The sequence below is a fragment of the Anastrepha obliqua genome, chromosome 3 (assembly GCF_027943255.1).
Source record: "Anastrepha obliqua isolate idAnaObli1 chromosome 3, idAnaObli1_1.0, whole genome shotgun sequence".
Classification (NCBI taxonomy): domain Eukaryota; kingdom Metazoa; phylum Arthropoda; class Insecta; order Diptera; family Tephritidae; genus Anastrepha; species Anastrepha obliqua.
Genome location: NC_072894.1, coordinates 13,084,845 through 13,102,163, shown reverse-complemented (window position 1 = coordinate 13,102,163; position 17,319 = coordinate 13,084,845). Strand labels below are relative to the sequence as shown.

At 36.9% G+C, this 17,319-nt stretch overlaps 2 protein-coding genes across 3 annotated transcripts; one reads left to right on the top strand and one right to left on the bottom strand.

Annotated features, from left to right (window-relative positions):
• Window positions 1–12,179: 12,179 nt before the first annotated feature.
• Window positions 12,180–13,457, top strand: LOC129241812 (mitochondrial assembly of ribosomal large subunit protein 1). 2 transcript variants are annotated; one of them, XM_054878327.1, is made up of 5 exons: window positions 12,180–12,428; window positions 12,493–12,655; window positions 12,709–12,969; window positions 13,043–13,249; window positions 13,367–13,457. In XM_054878327.1, the coding sequence occupies exons 1-4, from the start codon at window positions 12,261–12,263 to the stop codon at window positions 13,225–13,227; spliced, it is 777 nt and encodes a 258-aa protein (XP_054734302.1). In that variant the 5' UTR covers window positions 12,180–12,260; the 3' UTR covers window positions 13,228–13,249; window positions 13,367–13,457. The 2 variants fall into 2 exon arrangements, with proteins under 2 accessions (XP_054734302.1, XP_054734301.1); XM_054878326.1 differs by lacking the exon at window positions 13,367–13,457 and having other exon boundaries at window positions 13,043–13,332.
• Window positions 13,218–14,315, bottom strand: LOC129241811 (rhythmically expressed gene 2 protein). The gene is made up of 3 exons (XM_054878325.1): window positions 14,155–14,315; window positions 14,003–14,085; window positions 13,218–13,900 (listed from the first exon to the last, which is right to left on the bottom strand). The coding sequence occupies exons 1-3, from the start codon at window positions 14,313–14,315 to the stop codon at window positions 13,314–13,316; spliced, it is 831 nt and encodes a 276-aa protein (XP_054734300.1). The 3' UTR covers window positions 13,218–13,313.
• Window positions 14,316–17,319: the final 3,004 nt, after the last annotated feature.

Below are 17,319 nucleotides of genomic sequence, written 5' to 3'. Positions count from 1 at the left end.
TTTCCAGTCACTTGCGAAAATAGATGGAAGAAGGCGTGTTCTGGAAATCGTGCAATTTGAAATCCGCCCTAGCCGAATGGGCGGGTGCGTTACTAAAAGTCGGTAGTACATGGGCTGGAAGCACCTGGCATGAATGATATTGGTCGCAGGCTATTGTAAACTTATGTCTTACACGCAACTAAAATTGAATGGGCATATTCTAAATTTTTCTAAAAACTAGTAAAAAGTTGCAAGATTTGATGTTTTTGTTTTGGAAATTTGTTAAATTTTGTTGAGCTTTGTACAAAATTATAAAAAATTAAATACAATAAAAAAAGTTAAATAAACAAAAACTAAATTAAAAACAATAAATGAATAAAAAATTGTAAATACACAAAACAAAAAAAATTAAATAAGAAAAATTAAATAAAAAAATTAACTGATAAAATTTAATAATAATAAAATAATATATATATGTAAATAATATAAATAGCAATAAATAAAAAAATTGAATAAAAGAAAAATAAATAAAAAAGTTCATTAAAAGAAAAATAAATAAAAAAATTTAATAAAAGAAAAATAAATAAAAAATTGATTAAAAGAAAAATAAATACACAAATTAATTAAAAGAAATAGAAATAAAAAAATTTAATAGAAGAAAAGTAAATAAAAAAATTAAATAAAAGTAAAAAGAACCCTTTGGTTGGGCACCTATTGCGGCGCGTCCCAGGTGGTGGATAGGGTACGCCACAGTTATCTTCTGTGGTTAAGTAGGTCATAGCCTCGGTAAAAGCCTACTCGCGAACCAGCCTAGGTCTCGTCAACCAACAACTATGGTAGGGGGAACAACATGTAGTGCAGTGTTACTGCACGCGTGCCGTAACTGCCATAACTGCTGGCAGTGACCCATATCCACTTCGGTGGATGGCGAGAAGCCACTCGTATTAGTAGGTCATGTCTCTGCTAATACGAATGGAGTAAACATGGACTCACGGGGAGAAGGCCACTTCCTTATATCAAAGGCTACCAATCCAAGGTGGAACAGCACACGCCGAGGGATGCATGGCTTAGGGTGAGCTAAGTCGCTAGTATGCGGACTCTGGGGCACCTGTCGCACCCCAGTTTCAATTCGACTTACCACGGCATAGGGCTCTGGCGTGGCGGACCCCATTATTTCCCTACTAATATCTCTGGTTACGACTGCTGACTCGTCAGCTGAGTGACCGCCCCGCAAAAATGAATAAAACAAACAAAAAACAAACAACGCAACAAAAAATTCCTTCCCGACGTGGAAGACCTCTTGGCTCCACCAAACTTATGGCGGGGTCAAAAACCACCCCTTCGGTGTCGAAAGTGCTCACTAAGAGCAAAACCGTCAAAGAGACACCACCGCATTCTCTTGTGGCTTCTTCCTCCAAAACCGATTCGGCTGCGGAGAAACAATCAACAACCAAAACTGTTTTGCCAGAAACTGGGAAAACTAATCGGACAGAAGTCTCCAAAAAACCTGTCCCTCCTCATCTCCGTCGATATAGAGACAAAAGACGCGCCACTTTCCTTATGGAAAAGCTCGGCAAAACCCCTGAGGAGGAGCTGTCCGACCAACAAAGGGCAACTCTCGATTGGGCCCGGGAATTCCTTCGGAAGCATGAGGCGTCCAAAGAAAAACCGAGTGCAGCTAAGCGGCAGCGGTCTTCAGAGGATCCTCATAGCTCCAACGACCCCAAGAAGCACAAAGCTTCCTCTGAGGTCAAAATACGCAAGTTCTGCGAAGTTGCCAGAGATAGTCTGGTCATGGCGGTGGTGGATAAGAGCCACCCCGACGGTTTCATCTCTCCATCAAACTGGAAGATTGTGGAGAGAAAACTTCAGTTGGGATACCTGGACGTTCTGAAACAGAACCCAGGGCCTCCTCCTTTCTGCTCTGACGCGGGATGGTTCCAGGCAAGGGTCAAGTTGATCGCGTGCTCGGATCAACGTTCTGTCAACCTATACGGCATGGCCCTCGACCGACTCGGCGAGGTATGGCCCGGGGCGAATCTTAAGCTCTGCAGAGAGCACGAGTACCTCTAGAGCCATCCGATCCGGAAACTATTCTGGAGCTACTGAAGATCGGAAACCCGAACCTACCCACCGAAAACTGGAGGGTAGTTAAGGTGGAAGAGCCTTCAGGAAACTCCAGGCATATCACGCTGCTCCTGGACCAGGAAAGCGTTAAAGCACTGGACGACCGCAAGGGGATTGTGGCGTTCGGGTTCATCACCACTACCATTTGGACCTATCAGCCGAAAAATCTCCTCGCACCCAGCGAAGAGAGTACGGCGGTCCCCAAGATGGATGTCGATAAGCCTCTCTCACAAGCTTCGACGATTGAGTCCGACTCGGAATCGAACAGCGAACTTGTGGGACACTTATTTAACATTCAACTCGGGGACAAGGATAGACTTCTAGATAGCAGTGATGACGCGAACGACACAGTCATTGAATGTGCGTCTAAAAGTGCTGCAGATTAATCTGCACCACTCTAAGGCTGCCTCGGCAGCCCTCATTCTTCGTCTCTCTGACCTCAGAGAAGACATCATTCTCATCCAAGAACCTTGGATATCAAACAACAAGATTTGCGGCCTGAAAGATAGGCACTACACCTTGTTTCAAGGTGAGGCTAACGTTAGATCGCGCTCTTGTATTCTCATTCGAAAACATATTAATGCTTTTCTTCTTCCCTTTAGCAACGCTGACACCACTGCCATAGAGGTTGAAGCTGTCCACGGCCCGATCTGGATTGTGTCGGCTTACATGCCTTACGACGCAGCGTAGGCGCCTCCTCCTGAAGCAGTGAGAAGGCTCGTCAATACGGCGCATCTGAAGCAGAAACGCATCATCATTGGAGCAGACGCTAATGCCCATCATATTGTTTGGGGTAGTACAAACAACAACACACGAGGTGAGCAACTCTTTGACTACATTCTAGCGAATAAGCTTGATATATGTAATAGAGGTGATGTCCCTACGTTTCTTAACTCGTCTAGAAGAGAGGTACTCGATATTACTCTTGCTAGCGAATCATGTACACAACTGGTGCAGGACTGGAGCGTTGATAAACAGCACTCTTTTTCCGACCACCAATATATAACATTCACTTTAAAAGCCGAAACGGCAAAACCCATGAAGTACCTTAACAAAAAACGTATGAATTGGATCAAATATAAAGAACATCTTGCCAATGGACTTCCTGATATCAGGCAGTTTGAAATGGCAAATAAAAACGATATCGAAAACGCTGTCAACATGATAACGAAGACGTGTCAAAGCGCAGCACGACAATCTTGCCCCCTGACGAAAACAGGAGGTAAGCATAAACCTTTTTGGTGGACTCCAGAAATCTCAGAACTTCGCAATCGAACTCGAAAACTCTTTAACCAATCTAAAATAACAGACGAATGGGAAGAATATCGACAATGTCTCAAAGACTTTAAGAAAGCCATCAGAAGTGCAAAACGCACATCCTGGCGATCATACACTCAAGAATTAGAGAACACTTCAGAAGTAAGCAGACTACGCAAGATTCTTGCATCAAACCCAGTCTCTCCCAGTTTTATCATGACTCAAGATGAAACTTGGACTACTTTAACTGACCACACTCTTAGAATACTTCTAGAATCTCACTTTCCAGGCTGTGTTGCCAACTTACCTGCACTTCCCAGTACTCTTCAGAGTAATTATGGGAATAGATCAGATCTAATCAGCTCTAATAGCATCTCTACAGCAATACTAAGCTTTAAAAAATTTAAATCACCAGGTCCTGACAACATCATTCCAGCAGAACTTCAAGAAGGACTGGAAGTTCTACTGCCTTGGTTAACAAGGATCTTTAACAAGTGTTTAAACCTCTCTTACCTCCCGACAATTTGGAAGAAATCGAAGGTAGTATTCATTCCGAAAACGGGGAAGCCTTCACACTGCAAACCAAACGACTTCAGGCCCATTAGCCTAACCTCTTTTTGCTTAAAGGCTTTTGAAAAAGTCCTAGATGAGCAAATCAAAACCCAACTTGATACTAAGTTGATCTCTGAGGCCCAACATGCCTACACTAAAGGGAAATCGACTGAAACGGCACTTCATTCACTGGTGCAAACAGTGGAAACTTCCCATCACAATAAGGAGTACTCTCTTGTCGCATTTATGGACATAGAAGGTGCTTTTAATAATATTGAACCCAACGCTATTTTATCTGAAATTGCCAAATTGGGTATTAATTACTCCATCCGAAAGATGATCGAACAAATGCTCCAAAATAGAATAATCACTTCAGAGCTTGGGTTAAGCCGCATGAGAATGTACGCCGTCAAAGGCACTCCTCAAGGCGGAGTACTTTCACCCCTTCTCTGGAATCTCGCTGTAAACAGTTTGCTTCGAAATCTCGAAAAAGCAGGCTGTAAGGTTGTAGCCTATGCAGATGATATTGCACTCTGCGTGTCAGGCAAACACCTGAATACCCTCACTGAGCTCATGCAACGCTCAATCAATATTCTGTCAAAATGGTGCACCGAAAGCGGACTAAATGCGAATCCAGCAAAGACAGATCTTGTTCTCTTCAATAGGAAACAACAATCTCCTCCACTGCAAACAATAACTTTAAAAGGGGAATCATTACTCCTATCTGATTCAGCTAAATATCTAGGAGTTATTCTAGATAGGAAGTTGAGTTGGAAATTGAACATCGAAAACAGATGTAAAAAAGCTTTCATAGCTCTCTATACTTGTAAGAAAGCTATAGGCAAAACCTGGGGTTTTTCACCTCGGATCATTTATTGGATATACTCCTCGATCATCAAACCGATACTCTTCTACGGTGTGGTTGTATGGTGGACAGCACTCGAAAAACGGTGCAGAGTAGCCACAATTGATCGAGTCCAAAGAACAGCCTGCCTCCTGATAACAGGATGCTTAAGTACAACACCTACTAAGGCTCTAAATACGTTGCTTCACTTGATCCCTATCGATCTGGCTGGCAAAGCGATTGCAGCGAAAGCAGCGACACGCATGAATGCTACATCGAAATGGAATAAGTATCTTGGCCATTCAGCCATACTGAACAGGAACACTGTTATCTCTCACGACATAGACTATCATGTAAGTCTTCCATCACCACCCTTGCTATTCTCCTGTTCACTCCCAACTAGGGAAGAATGGAAGACAAATCTTACCGAAATCGATGGCCCTCTGATTATATATACAGATGGTTCAAAACAAGACGGTAAAGTGGGATTTGGAATCTTTTCCAATTCCCCTCACATCAATCTATCATTTAAATTACCCGACTACTGTAGCGTATTCCAAGCGGAAGTATGCGCTATCTGGTATGCTGCGAAAACTCTCTTAGAAAATAGAATATCACTAGAGGATATCCGCTTTTTCACCGACAGTCAAGCGGCCGTTCGAGCACTCAGCTCCTCTTATACCCACTCAGATGTGGTTCGATCCTGTCTCTTATCTCTTAACGAGATAAGTGTTCAGAATTCTGTCCAAGTTATCTGGATACCGGGTCACAGTGGATTCGAAGGTAACTGCAAAGCTGATGAGCTCGCAAGAGCTGGGGCTGCGCAATCAAATGTTAGTGACTTACCCACAATCCACATTCCGCTCGCAACATGTAAAATGCTCATCGATCGAGAATTTCACAGCATTGCTGATCGGAGGTGGCGAGTGGAAACTACTTGCGTTACGACCAGACAAATCTGGCCATCCTACAATCTGAAACAGACAAAAACCCTTATAAGTCTTTCGAAACACGAGCTAAGGCATATAACATCTCTTATCACCGGCCACTGCCTTTTGGGCACTCACGCACGTCGGCTCGGGGTTCCTCAGAACGACCTGTGCAGATACTGCGAGGACGAAGATGAGGAAGTATCGAGCAGACATTTGCTGTGCAGTTGTCCGGGTCTAGCCAGAAGTCGACTCGCTCTTCTAGGCTCTCCAACAATTGACAATCTTTCAGTACTCTCGGACCTGAAAATCGAATCTCTCATCAAATTTTCGAAACGAATTAATATCTTTGATCAAAATCTACAATAAAAATCTCGGTTAGGTGGGGAAATCATTTAAAATAATGAGCTCTAGGGCAACACAACGGACCCAACTTGCGGTCTATGTGGTACTCCGATGCGGGGTCACCCTTAAACCAACCAACCAACCAAAGTAAAAAGAACTAAATAAAATTAAAAAAATTATATAAAAGTAAAAAAAAAAACAAAATTATATAAAAGTAAACAAAAAAATTATATAAAAGTAAAAAAAATTACATAAAAGAAAAACAGTTACATGAAAGTAAAAAAGTTACATAAAAGTAAAAAATCAAAAAATTAAAAAAATAATAAAAATTAAAAAAAATACACAAAACAAAAAAAAAAATTAAATAAGAAAAATAAAGAAATTAATTGATCAAATTTAATAAAAAAAAAATATAAATAATATAAGAAATAGCATAAACAAAACAAATTTAATAAAAGAAAATTAAATAAAAAAATTGAATAAAAGAAAAATAAATAAAAAAATTGATTGAAAAAAATAATTAAAAAATTTATTAAAACAAAAATAAATTAAAAAATTGATTAAAAGAAAAATAAATAAAAAAATTTAATAAAAGAAAAATAATTAAAACAATTTAATAAAAAAAATATAATTAAAAAAATTAAATAAAATTTAAACAAAAATTATATAAAAGTAAAAAAAAAATAATATAAAAGTAAAAAAATTACTTTGGTTGGGCACCTATTGCGGCGCGCCCCAGGTGGTGGATAGGGTACGCCACAGTTATCTTCTGTGGTTAAGTAGGTAATAGCCTTGGTAAAAGCCTACTCGCGAACCAGCCTAGTTCTCGTCAACCAACAACTATGGTAGGGGGAACAACATGCCGTGCAGTGTTACTGCACGCGTGCCGTAACTGCCATAATTGCTGGCAGTGACCCATATCCACTTCGGTGGATGGCGAGAAGCCACTCGTATTAGCAGGTCATGTCTCTGCTAATACGAATGAATAAACATGGACTCACGGGGAGAAGGCCATTTCCTTATATCAAAGGCTACCAATCCAAGGTGGAACAGCACACGCCGAGGGATGCATGGCTTAGGGTGAGCTAAGTCGCTAGTATGCGGACTCTGGGGCACCCAGTTTCAATTCGACTTACCACGGCATAGGGCTCTGGCGTGGCGAACCCCATCATTTCCCTACTAATATCTCAGGCTACGACTGCTGACTCGTCAGCTGAGTGACCGCCCCGCAAAAAAAAAAATGAATAAAATAACAAACACAAAACAAACAACGCAACAAAAACAACAAATTCCTTCCAAACGCGGAAGACTTCTTGGTTCATGAAGGTAAAAAAACAAAAAATTAAATATTAAAAAAAAAAATTAATTAAAAAATAAACAAAATTAAGAAAAATATAAAAATGAAAGTGTAAATACACAAAACAAACAAAAAATTAAATAAGAAAAATTAAATTGAAAAATTGATAAAATTTAATAAAAAAAATAATTATATAAATAATATAAAAAAATTAATAAAAGAAAATTAAATAAAAAAATTGATTAAAAGAAAAATAAATAAAAATTTGATCAAAAGCAAAATAAATAAAAAAAATCTAATAAAAGAAAAATAAATACAAAAATGTAATGAAAGAAATATAATTAAAAAAATTTTATAAAAGAAAAGTAAATAAAAAAATTAAATAAAAGTAAAAAAATTAAATTATTAAAAAAATTAATTAATTAAAAAAATTAAATAAAATTAAAAAAAAATTATATGAAAGTAAGAAAAAAATTAATAAAAGAAAAAAAGTTATATAAATAAAAGTAAAAAAAAGTTATATAAAAGTAAAAAAAGTTACATAAAAGTAAAAGAAAAAAATAAAAACAAAAATTTTTTAAATAAAAAAATTAAAAAAAAAAACGAAAAATTAAAAAAAAAATAAAAAAAGATTAAAAATAAAAAAAAAGTTTTTAAATTAAAAAAAAAAAAAAATAATTAAATAAAAAAAGTAAATAAAAAATTAAATAAAATAAAATTACATTAAAAAAAAAGAAAATAAAATGTATAAAAAGAAATTAAATTAAATTTAAATTAAAATAAAAAGAAACTAAATTAAATTAAATTAGAAAAATAAATAAAACAAAAATAAAAAAATTTTAATAATAGTGGCTTAGGCTCCTAGGCAGGCTATTGCAAACTGTCGACTGTATATCTGCCATGAAAAAGCTCTTCATAAAAAATCGTCTGCCGTTCGGAGATGACATAAAACTGTAGATCGCTTTATTTGTGGAAAACATCAATATATTGCAAAAGATATCGAGTGCAGTGCTGTAACGGTACTTTTTGCGCTTAAATATACTTGCTGTTATCACATTCATCGTTTTAGTAGGAGCACCGATGTTCTTGTGAGAAATAAACTTAAGAACGATTCGATTTTCTAGGAAAATTTTGCGAATTGTTTCCTGTTTTATATTTTAACTGGTAAGTAAGTAAAAAATGAAGTATCTGGAGTAATCCTACAGCACTATACTTTAGTTGAAACGATGCTATAATGTCGAAAAAGAAAAAATTGCACCTCAGACCATCGAAAAGCCAACATAGAGTTGCAAAACACCGGATCATCCTAGATGGCGATTTCAACACAAAAGTTTCAAAAACGATGGTTTTTAAAGCTGCAGAAAGCGTTCCCAGAAAAAAAGCGCGAAGGACTACTAGCCAGATTGATAGAATGATCGTTACATTGTCAAATTAGGATCCCAGGAAGAGTGCTGCTGACATACATCGAGAAATTTTTGATCACGTGGAAAAGCCAAAAACGAAAAGAACAGTTGCGCTTCGATTTTCAGAAGCAGGGCTTCACGGTCGACTTACACGAAAGAAGCCATTGGCAACAGCATCGCAACCACAACGCCGATTTCAGTGTGCTGGAGAGCATATATTCTGGACACAAAATCAGTGGACTTATATTTTATTCAGCGATTAAATGAAAATAAATAGAGTTGGTCCAGATGGTAGGAAGTGTATTCGCCGCCAAGTTCGTCTCATCAATCATAAAGCACAGGGGAGGCTGAATATTGGTATGAGGCTGCTCTTCGTGGAACGGTGTTATGTCACTTCATCGAATTTAAGGTATTTAAGGAAATATGGATGCGGTCAAGTACGTTCAGATACTCCAAAATGTGATGCTATCTTATGCGGAAGACAATTTAGCGGTGATTTGGAAATTTAAACAAGTCACTGCTCCGAACACGTCCCGTGTTTTCGAAGACGACTTGATCACTGTTCTGGATTGGGCATCTTCGAATGCCAACTTAAATCTAATAGAACAAATGCATGAGTGCGCCGATCACAAATTTGATCAGTTATTCGAAAAGGTCAAGGCAGTATGGAAATACTTGCCAGTTGAATGTTGTAGAGATTTATCAATGTCAATGTAAAGGCGCTGCAAGGAAACCATTTCAAATTTATAAAATAAAACCTCATATGCAAAATATTCAAGTGATTTTATTGAAAAAGGTCTCAAATGGAGAGAATTGGGTATCGTTCTTAAGTAATTTTCAATGACTGTATACATATGTTTATATATTGAACATAAGTCTTGCGGTTCGATAAGAGAGGGCGTTGCTACTCAAAAATGATAGAAACAAGATTGCGCCCATTATGCGAAAATTTTTGAGTTTGGTGTTTGTTTCTTTTTTTTTAATTTAAAGCTACCGAAACTGTAAGTTAAAAAAACTGTATTATCAAACAAAAGAATGTTAAAAAAGGTCAATCTGAGAAGATTTGGGAGTCAATTGTTGATTCTTATAAAATTTGATATTTTCAAATGGAAAATTTAATTTTTTGCTCCTTTTAAGGTTATGCAAGAATATTAAATCTTCTTCTCTCAACTCTTCTTAACATTTAACACATTTTAAAAAGCGTTTGAATTTATAGCAAAAAAGTCGTTCTCTTAAGGGGAAACGCCAAGGAGGGGGGTTAAAAAATAGTAGATTTTTGGAAAATTTGTTTTTGATTATTTGAGAATCAGACAAAAGGCAATTTATTATATATGTATTAAACTATGTTGATGTAAATTTTTATTAAAAAATTGAAAATTGACAAATTTATGTAAATAAACGTAACGAGTTAAAAAAAAAATGACGTCATCTGGTGGCAGCGATACAGCAATGAATAATCATATGAAATCAAAAAAAACAAAAATTTTATTAATCTGCACATAGTGGCTATCGTTGTACGTAGCCGTTTTTTTTTTGTTTATTTTTTTTTTTTTTTTGACAAAATGGTGGTGATTTGAATTTCGATGTGTGTTTTTCACCATTTTTTTGATTTTCAACAGCGCCAAAAAAATAGTAATTTTCGAAATTTTGAAAATCGGCTACGTACAACGATAGCCAATGCGATAACAAAAATTTTGCAAAAAAGAAAATTAAAATCGGTTCATTAGTCTTCGAGAAATCGTTGTCACCGTATCAAAAAGTCGGTTTACTGACGATAGTTTAACGTGACAACGTCATAAGAAAATATTGATGGAATGGTTGCAATTTTCAAAACAAAATTTTAATTTTATTTGTTTGATAGATATTTTGTAAGGATATAGAGGAGGAGGTAAATGGAATTGCAATGGAATAGGTCAAGTTACATTTACACAAACGTGAAAAATGACGAAACATTTATCAAATTCATGAAAGATATCTTCAATTTCGATTGTGCATCAGACGTTAATAAGTCAACAACACTAAGAGGCACCATCATCGATTTGCCTTCTTCAAGACACTTTACACGCGAAACACTACCTTTCATTTCCTACTTTTTCTATCATCGTCCTATTCTCAACAGAGCAATGGTTCATTACCATGCACACAGGAAAAAGGCATATGCAAAGACAAGTATGTGAATTTATATACATATGCGCATATATGGTACATACATATATATATGCTCACTCAAGTAGGACAGAGCCAGATGTCGAACGTTGCCGAACACGGGGGCCGATTGTGCTCTTTGTCGTTCGTTCCGCGCTCTCGTTTGCAGTTCAAGCACATTAGCTTACATTTGCTTGCGTACGGAATAGATTCGTATATTTGATATGTCCATATGACTTGTATGCATCTTTACATATAGATTTGTTCTTTTTGAAAATTGCGCGAAATTGTATATGTATATGCATGTTTATATACATATATTAGTATACAACATATCTCATAAGGAATGTATGTGGTAAATATTACCATACATTTTTTCCTTCATATATAATAAAAAAATTAATAATAATAACATTAAAACAACAGGTATTATTAACAAACTTGGTTTTATTTTAAATTCTTCAAGTAAATCAAATTAATAATAATCAATAAGAAGGCCTATGCAAATACAAATACGTGAATTTATATATAATATTTACATATGCGCATATACATACATATATACGCTCACTTAAGTAGGAGAGAGCAAGATGTCGAACGTTGCCGTTCGTTTGCTTTGTTCGTTCCGCGCTTTCGCTTGCAGTTCATTCAAGGTAACGGCAATGAGCAAGGTAACTACAAATGTGCAAGGTAACGGCAATGAGCAAGGTAACACTAATGAGCAAGGTAACGACACATTTTTTCGTGCGTGCAGCCTGTTAAATCGAATTATAAGACGTTATCACGTCAAAAAAGTCGTTTCGAGAAAAACGCGTTTGAAATAAAGAATCGTATCGTAAGCGCTACGGGGCCGAACCGACGGGCGCTCACTTAAGTGCACATAGAAATCGGAATAAATAAAATTTTTACCACATTTTCTTGAGTAGTTATACTAATCGAATTTTCATAAAAATCGAGTAGTTTAAAAATCGATTTTTTTGAATTTTCAAAGTGGCGTTTCCCCTTAACAAAAGAGAACTAAAACTCCGAGACTAAATAATATAAACAAAATGCTAAATCAAGTTACGAAAATGGTAATCTGGCCATGCTGGTGTCAATACGACATCACTCATTGTCAAATTTGCTGAGAGCATAGTAACGGTACCACGATAGGCGCCATCTATTTATTCTTTCCATCATGTATCGCATCGATACGTCATCTATGTAGGTATTGCTACATCTATTTGAGTGCACCTTTATTTACTCAAAATCTAAGACCGTAAATACGTTCTTTCTATCGGCAGAATTTGACAACCGATGGCACTTTCTACTTGCAATGTTTGCCTGAACAGCTGTTTTCGACCAACAAAAAGATTTAGGCATTTGTTTAAGAATATAGAAAAATGTTAAGACGTAACGTATTTCATATAATTCGATCACAGAAAATAAATGGTCATTTGCTTCGTGCATTACATCACGAATTTACACAAACGGAGCCACAAACGCAAGAAAGCAAAGGCAATAAGAATCGAAAGGTTTCTCCTTTAGCCGAGGCAGGCGCTGCACAAAAAGTAAGTAAAGTTTTGCGCCAACTATTCTTGCAAAATGTAGCAAATTACTAATTCAAAATTTCAGTCTGAATTGCCGTTGCCAGGGGTCATGAGACATAAATACAAAGTATTCCACGATGAAGATGCCAACGAGATTTTTGATGTCGAAGAGGAACGTCAACGTTATCAGTTAGAGGAGGAGCCAAAGCAAATGGCGAACGATGAATTCTTGGGGCTGGACTTGAATCGTAATAAAATATTGTTAAGAAATATTTGAGTATTGTAAATGGGTTTTTTGCAGATGGCAAACATGGTGTATTCGATGTAGAGGACCTAGTTGATGTGTTGCGGAAAGAGAGCGCAGAAGATATTTTTGTATGCACTGTGCCGAAAGATTTGAAATACGTTGATTATATGGTGGTGTGCAATGGGCGCAGCTATAGACACATGTTGGCAATTGCGGAATTTGTAAGGCGTATCTACAAAGTCAAACGTCACAAGGGTGAGGTTATGCCGAAGATTGAAGGCGAAAAGAGTCGCCAATGGATGGCTTTAGATTTAGGTATACATAATATTTGTACTCATAGCGAAGTAATGTGTTTTAATGGACATCTTCACATATTCACTGCTTTCAGGTAACATAGCCTTGCACGTGTTCTCGGCAGAAGCACGTGAACTATATGATTTAGAATCCCTATGGGCTATTGGAATTAAATATGATAAAGAAAGCAATAAGCCACAGGATCCACTTGTTGAGCTATTTGAAAATTCTATAAAACTAAGTGACATGCAACCAAAGAGTACATGCGCTACTCACTGATCAAGCACGATCATCCAGATGAGTTTGTATATTTTGTATTTATTACATAGGCTGTAGTAGTAAACACTAGTTAATGTTAAAATAATTCACCACTTTATAAAATTATTTGAAAAATTTTTATGAAAATCATATAAACTAGGGAAAACGAAGTGTTCTTCAATTTTGTCGCCATATTTTGGAATGAGATAGTTGACATTCTTCTCGTGTATAAGTGCGGAATTCCAGCCAATATTTTTCGCTGCCAAATAATCTGTGGTTGGGCCATCACCGATATGTAAACATTCTTCTGGCTTCAAATCAGTCAAATCCGACAACCGCATGGCTAAGTTAAATATTTCAGGATTTGGCTTTTCACAATTACTATCATAAGAATTGATTGTAAAATCAAAATAATGCTTGATTTTTAGATTACGCAATAGAATGTCTAAGCGCGGATCAAAGTTGGAAATGACACCCAGAGAAATTGGCGATTTATGACTGCTGTGATCATCATTAAATTCATTCTCGTGATGGTTTGTAGCGAGTTGTTGTTGCAAGCGTAAATAATTGAGTAAATCGATGCTGCCGTTACAATGCTGCCAACAAAGGCTTGTCTTATAAAGCTCCAACAAATGATTGGATAAGTTTCCTAATTTATCCTCGGGTATTAATGAGCCACTGTCAGCGAATGTGCCTGGGAAAATAAATTTATTGATGGGATTTTAGCAAAAGAGGCACAAAACATTTTCTGAAATATTTTCTCTACTCTTTTGATAATTTATGCCCGCCTACATACCACTGATAAGCTGATGCCACCACTGTTGCCAGCCAATACGCGAATTGCGTCCAAAGTTGGGATATTTTCTATTCATCAGATACCTGAACAAAAGCAAAAAAGAAAGTTTGTGTGTATAGCTTAACTAACATTCAACTTCATTCATAACTTACCAATTAGCCTTGAAATTTTTTGCGAGCTCATCATTATCACAAAGCACACCAAAAAGTGCACCAATTTCGCCATATTGTTTACCAGGACTAGTACGGAATTGCAGCAAAGTATTCGTGACGTCAAATGTGATTAGACGCAAGCGGCCCAAGGCAGTTGTCATGCTGGTTAGACGGATGCGGAATTTTTGGTGTGAGTACTTAAGATCTCTTTATTATGCTATTGGTATCACGTACACAAGCGATTTATTGTTGCATATACTCGTACATATGTATGTACATAAATGGCTATTCCTTTCGATGCTGTTTAATCAACACTCTGCGTACAACTGCTGATGCGATTGGTGTTCGTTAGCTTTGTAGCAAATCAAATCACCATTTCGTTTATAAATTTGGATGTCTTATCAATAGAAATTAATGGGGATTCGCTTTGCTGCTCTGCTTGGCCCGTGGTCTGTCGGTTATCGGCCTATCTATGTACATATATGTACGCACACGGCTACATAAGAAAATAAATAAGCGTGATGTTTATGGTTGCAGTAAATTTCAGGAAAGCGTATTTTCATGATATTTTAGTTATTTTGGTTTCATTTAGAAGCGAGAGATGCACCTGTTGTTGTAGCAGCATAAACATTCCCCATACTTGCATACGGGGACTGCTGCTGGAATGACAGTCCTTGGCCGGATATAAATCCGGGTCGTTTCGGTAACGTAGAACCGACTGTCGTGGAAACATTGTGTGAGAGATGCACCTGGATATGTATAGTTGTTTGTATGTATAATATATGTATATATGAGTCTTGAAACAAAAGGTATATCTGCTGTTTTTGTGGAATACAGCGCGTACCAAAAATGCAATTGTCATATCAGTGCCCTCACATTTCAAATACATACAAATGAATCTAACTATAATTCTTATCTATGTTGTTTGGCACAAGCATGCAGTTGTATGTGGTGTAGAACCTTTCATTTCCTTGACATTTTACATCCAAACACTTGTTTTTACAGGCATTTTCTTAGGTGCAGAATAAGCTGTTGTAAATGACTAAATATTCAGACAAATGCGCGTATATCGAAAAGGTTTAATTTGTTTTCTTTATTACGAATTTCAAATTGTATATTTACAGCTGTTGACAGCTAATTAGAAACGACACTCATTTCAAAATAAATTTTCCATTTTCCTTTTAAACACGTATTTTCATAACTTGTTGCCAATTTTATTTAAACATATGATAAACTTAAAAACTAGTGGAAAACAATTTAATCCCAATTCTTTATTAAATATATATATATTTTTTTAAAGCATGTGAAATGCACGATTTGGATAGGGCAACTAATTAGAAACAGTAATGTATTATCAGATCAACATAAAGATTATGTTAGTATTTGGTTCCATAACCCTTTTGCTTCAACACTGCCCCACATCGATTGCGCATTGATGTAATGAGATTCTGACAGCGCGCCACAGGTATTGCTTGCCATGCCGTTTTTACTTCGGCAAAAAGGACATCCATATTTGGGATATTTTTGGCACTCACGGCTTTTTTAACGTCACCCCAGAGATGCTCTATTGGGTTTAAGTCTGGACTGGATGATGGCCATTCCAAAACATTGATGGAATTTGCGTCGAAAAACTGTTTCGTCAACTTTGCCGTGTGCTTTGGATCATTATCCTGTTGAAACTTCCATATAACAGGCAAATTTTCCTCAGCCCACGGCAACATTACATTTTTTAGTATATCGACGTATTTCTCCTTATTTAAAATTCCATCAATCTTGTGGATTGGGCCAACACCATTTCACCAGAAACATCCCCACACCATGATTGATCCTCCACAATGCTTCACTACCCGTGAAACGTAGCGAGGATTGAATTCTTGGTTGATTGGCCGTCGAACATACCTTCTACCATCTGGGCCTATGCGATTTATCTTGGTTTCATCGCTCCAAACGATATATTTCCCATTATTTGGAGTCCATGACCAATGGGATCTCGCAAAGACTACTCACCGTCTCCTTTGTATCTTGGTTAGAAGGGGCTTCTTGCGTGCTGCTCTGCCATGCAGTCCAGATTCGACCAGACGCCAAGCAATTGTCCTCTTGGATATTTCGAAATTATATTGATCCTGAATTTCCGGTTGGATGTCAGTGAAAGTCTTTTTTGGGTCTCTTTTGGAGATGATTGCTATCTTGCGGTCAATTTCTGCTGAAGTTTTCCGGGGCCTTTAACAGTCTTAAAAAGTTGGATATGCTTTAAGGCGTTAAAAACCATTTTTTTGGGCATTTGACTTGTTTAGAAATTTCACTGTACGACTTTCCAGCTTTACGAAGGTCAAAAATGGAGCTGCGCAGGGCAGGTGTACATCTGCTGCTTTTTCCCATTACACATCTTGAAGACGAATATTTTAGTTGCTTTTAAACAACCAATTTAAAATATATACACACCAAAAAGTCGATTATATTACTATTAAAATGACGCAACTTGCCGAATATGCTTGCATTGAACAACTGTTTCTAATTACTCGTCTCAGTTTATTTACCTTGAACTAAGTAACCCATGCAATGCGTTGGATAATATTAACGGTACTTCAATTTCACAACTACAAAACTAGGCGCATTGGGTAGTAAATAGAGTAACAAAAGCAATGCAAATGATTTTAAGAGAAAAAATAACGGTAAATTTAAACAGTTTAATATTATGCTCATCAAGCGCTTATCAAAAGGGAGCGTTTCTAATTAGCTGACAACAGCTGTATGCGCGTCAATTACTTCTTTGGTGCTAGATGATGATAACCGGTTCCCTAGACAGGGCTAGTTTACTGGGGCGGCAGCCCTTGGTCGGGAAAAATCCGAGTCATTCCGGTAACGTAGAACCGGCTGCCATGGAATGACTTCTTTGCTGCGCTTGCGGTCCAGTTTGAAAGCGAATAGTAAGCAAACTACAGCAGCAGGCAAAGAGTTACTAAATAATAAAAGTGTATACCAATGAAACCCCATTCCGGTAAATATTAGCAAAAATGTAAATACATACAATCTTGATTATTATCTACTTTGCTTGCCTTGATTATCGCATTAACTGCAATAAATGCAGTGCATTTCTCCGCACATACATACATACCCAGTAAAATGAATGTTAGAATGAAAGGCTCTTTCAAAGAGAATTTCCCA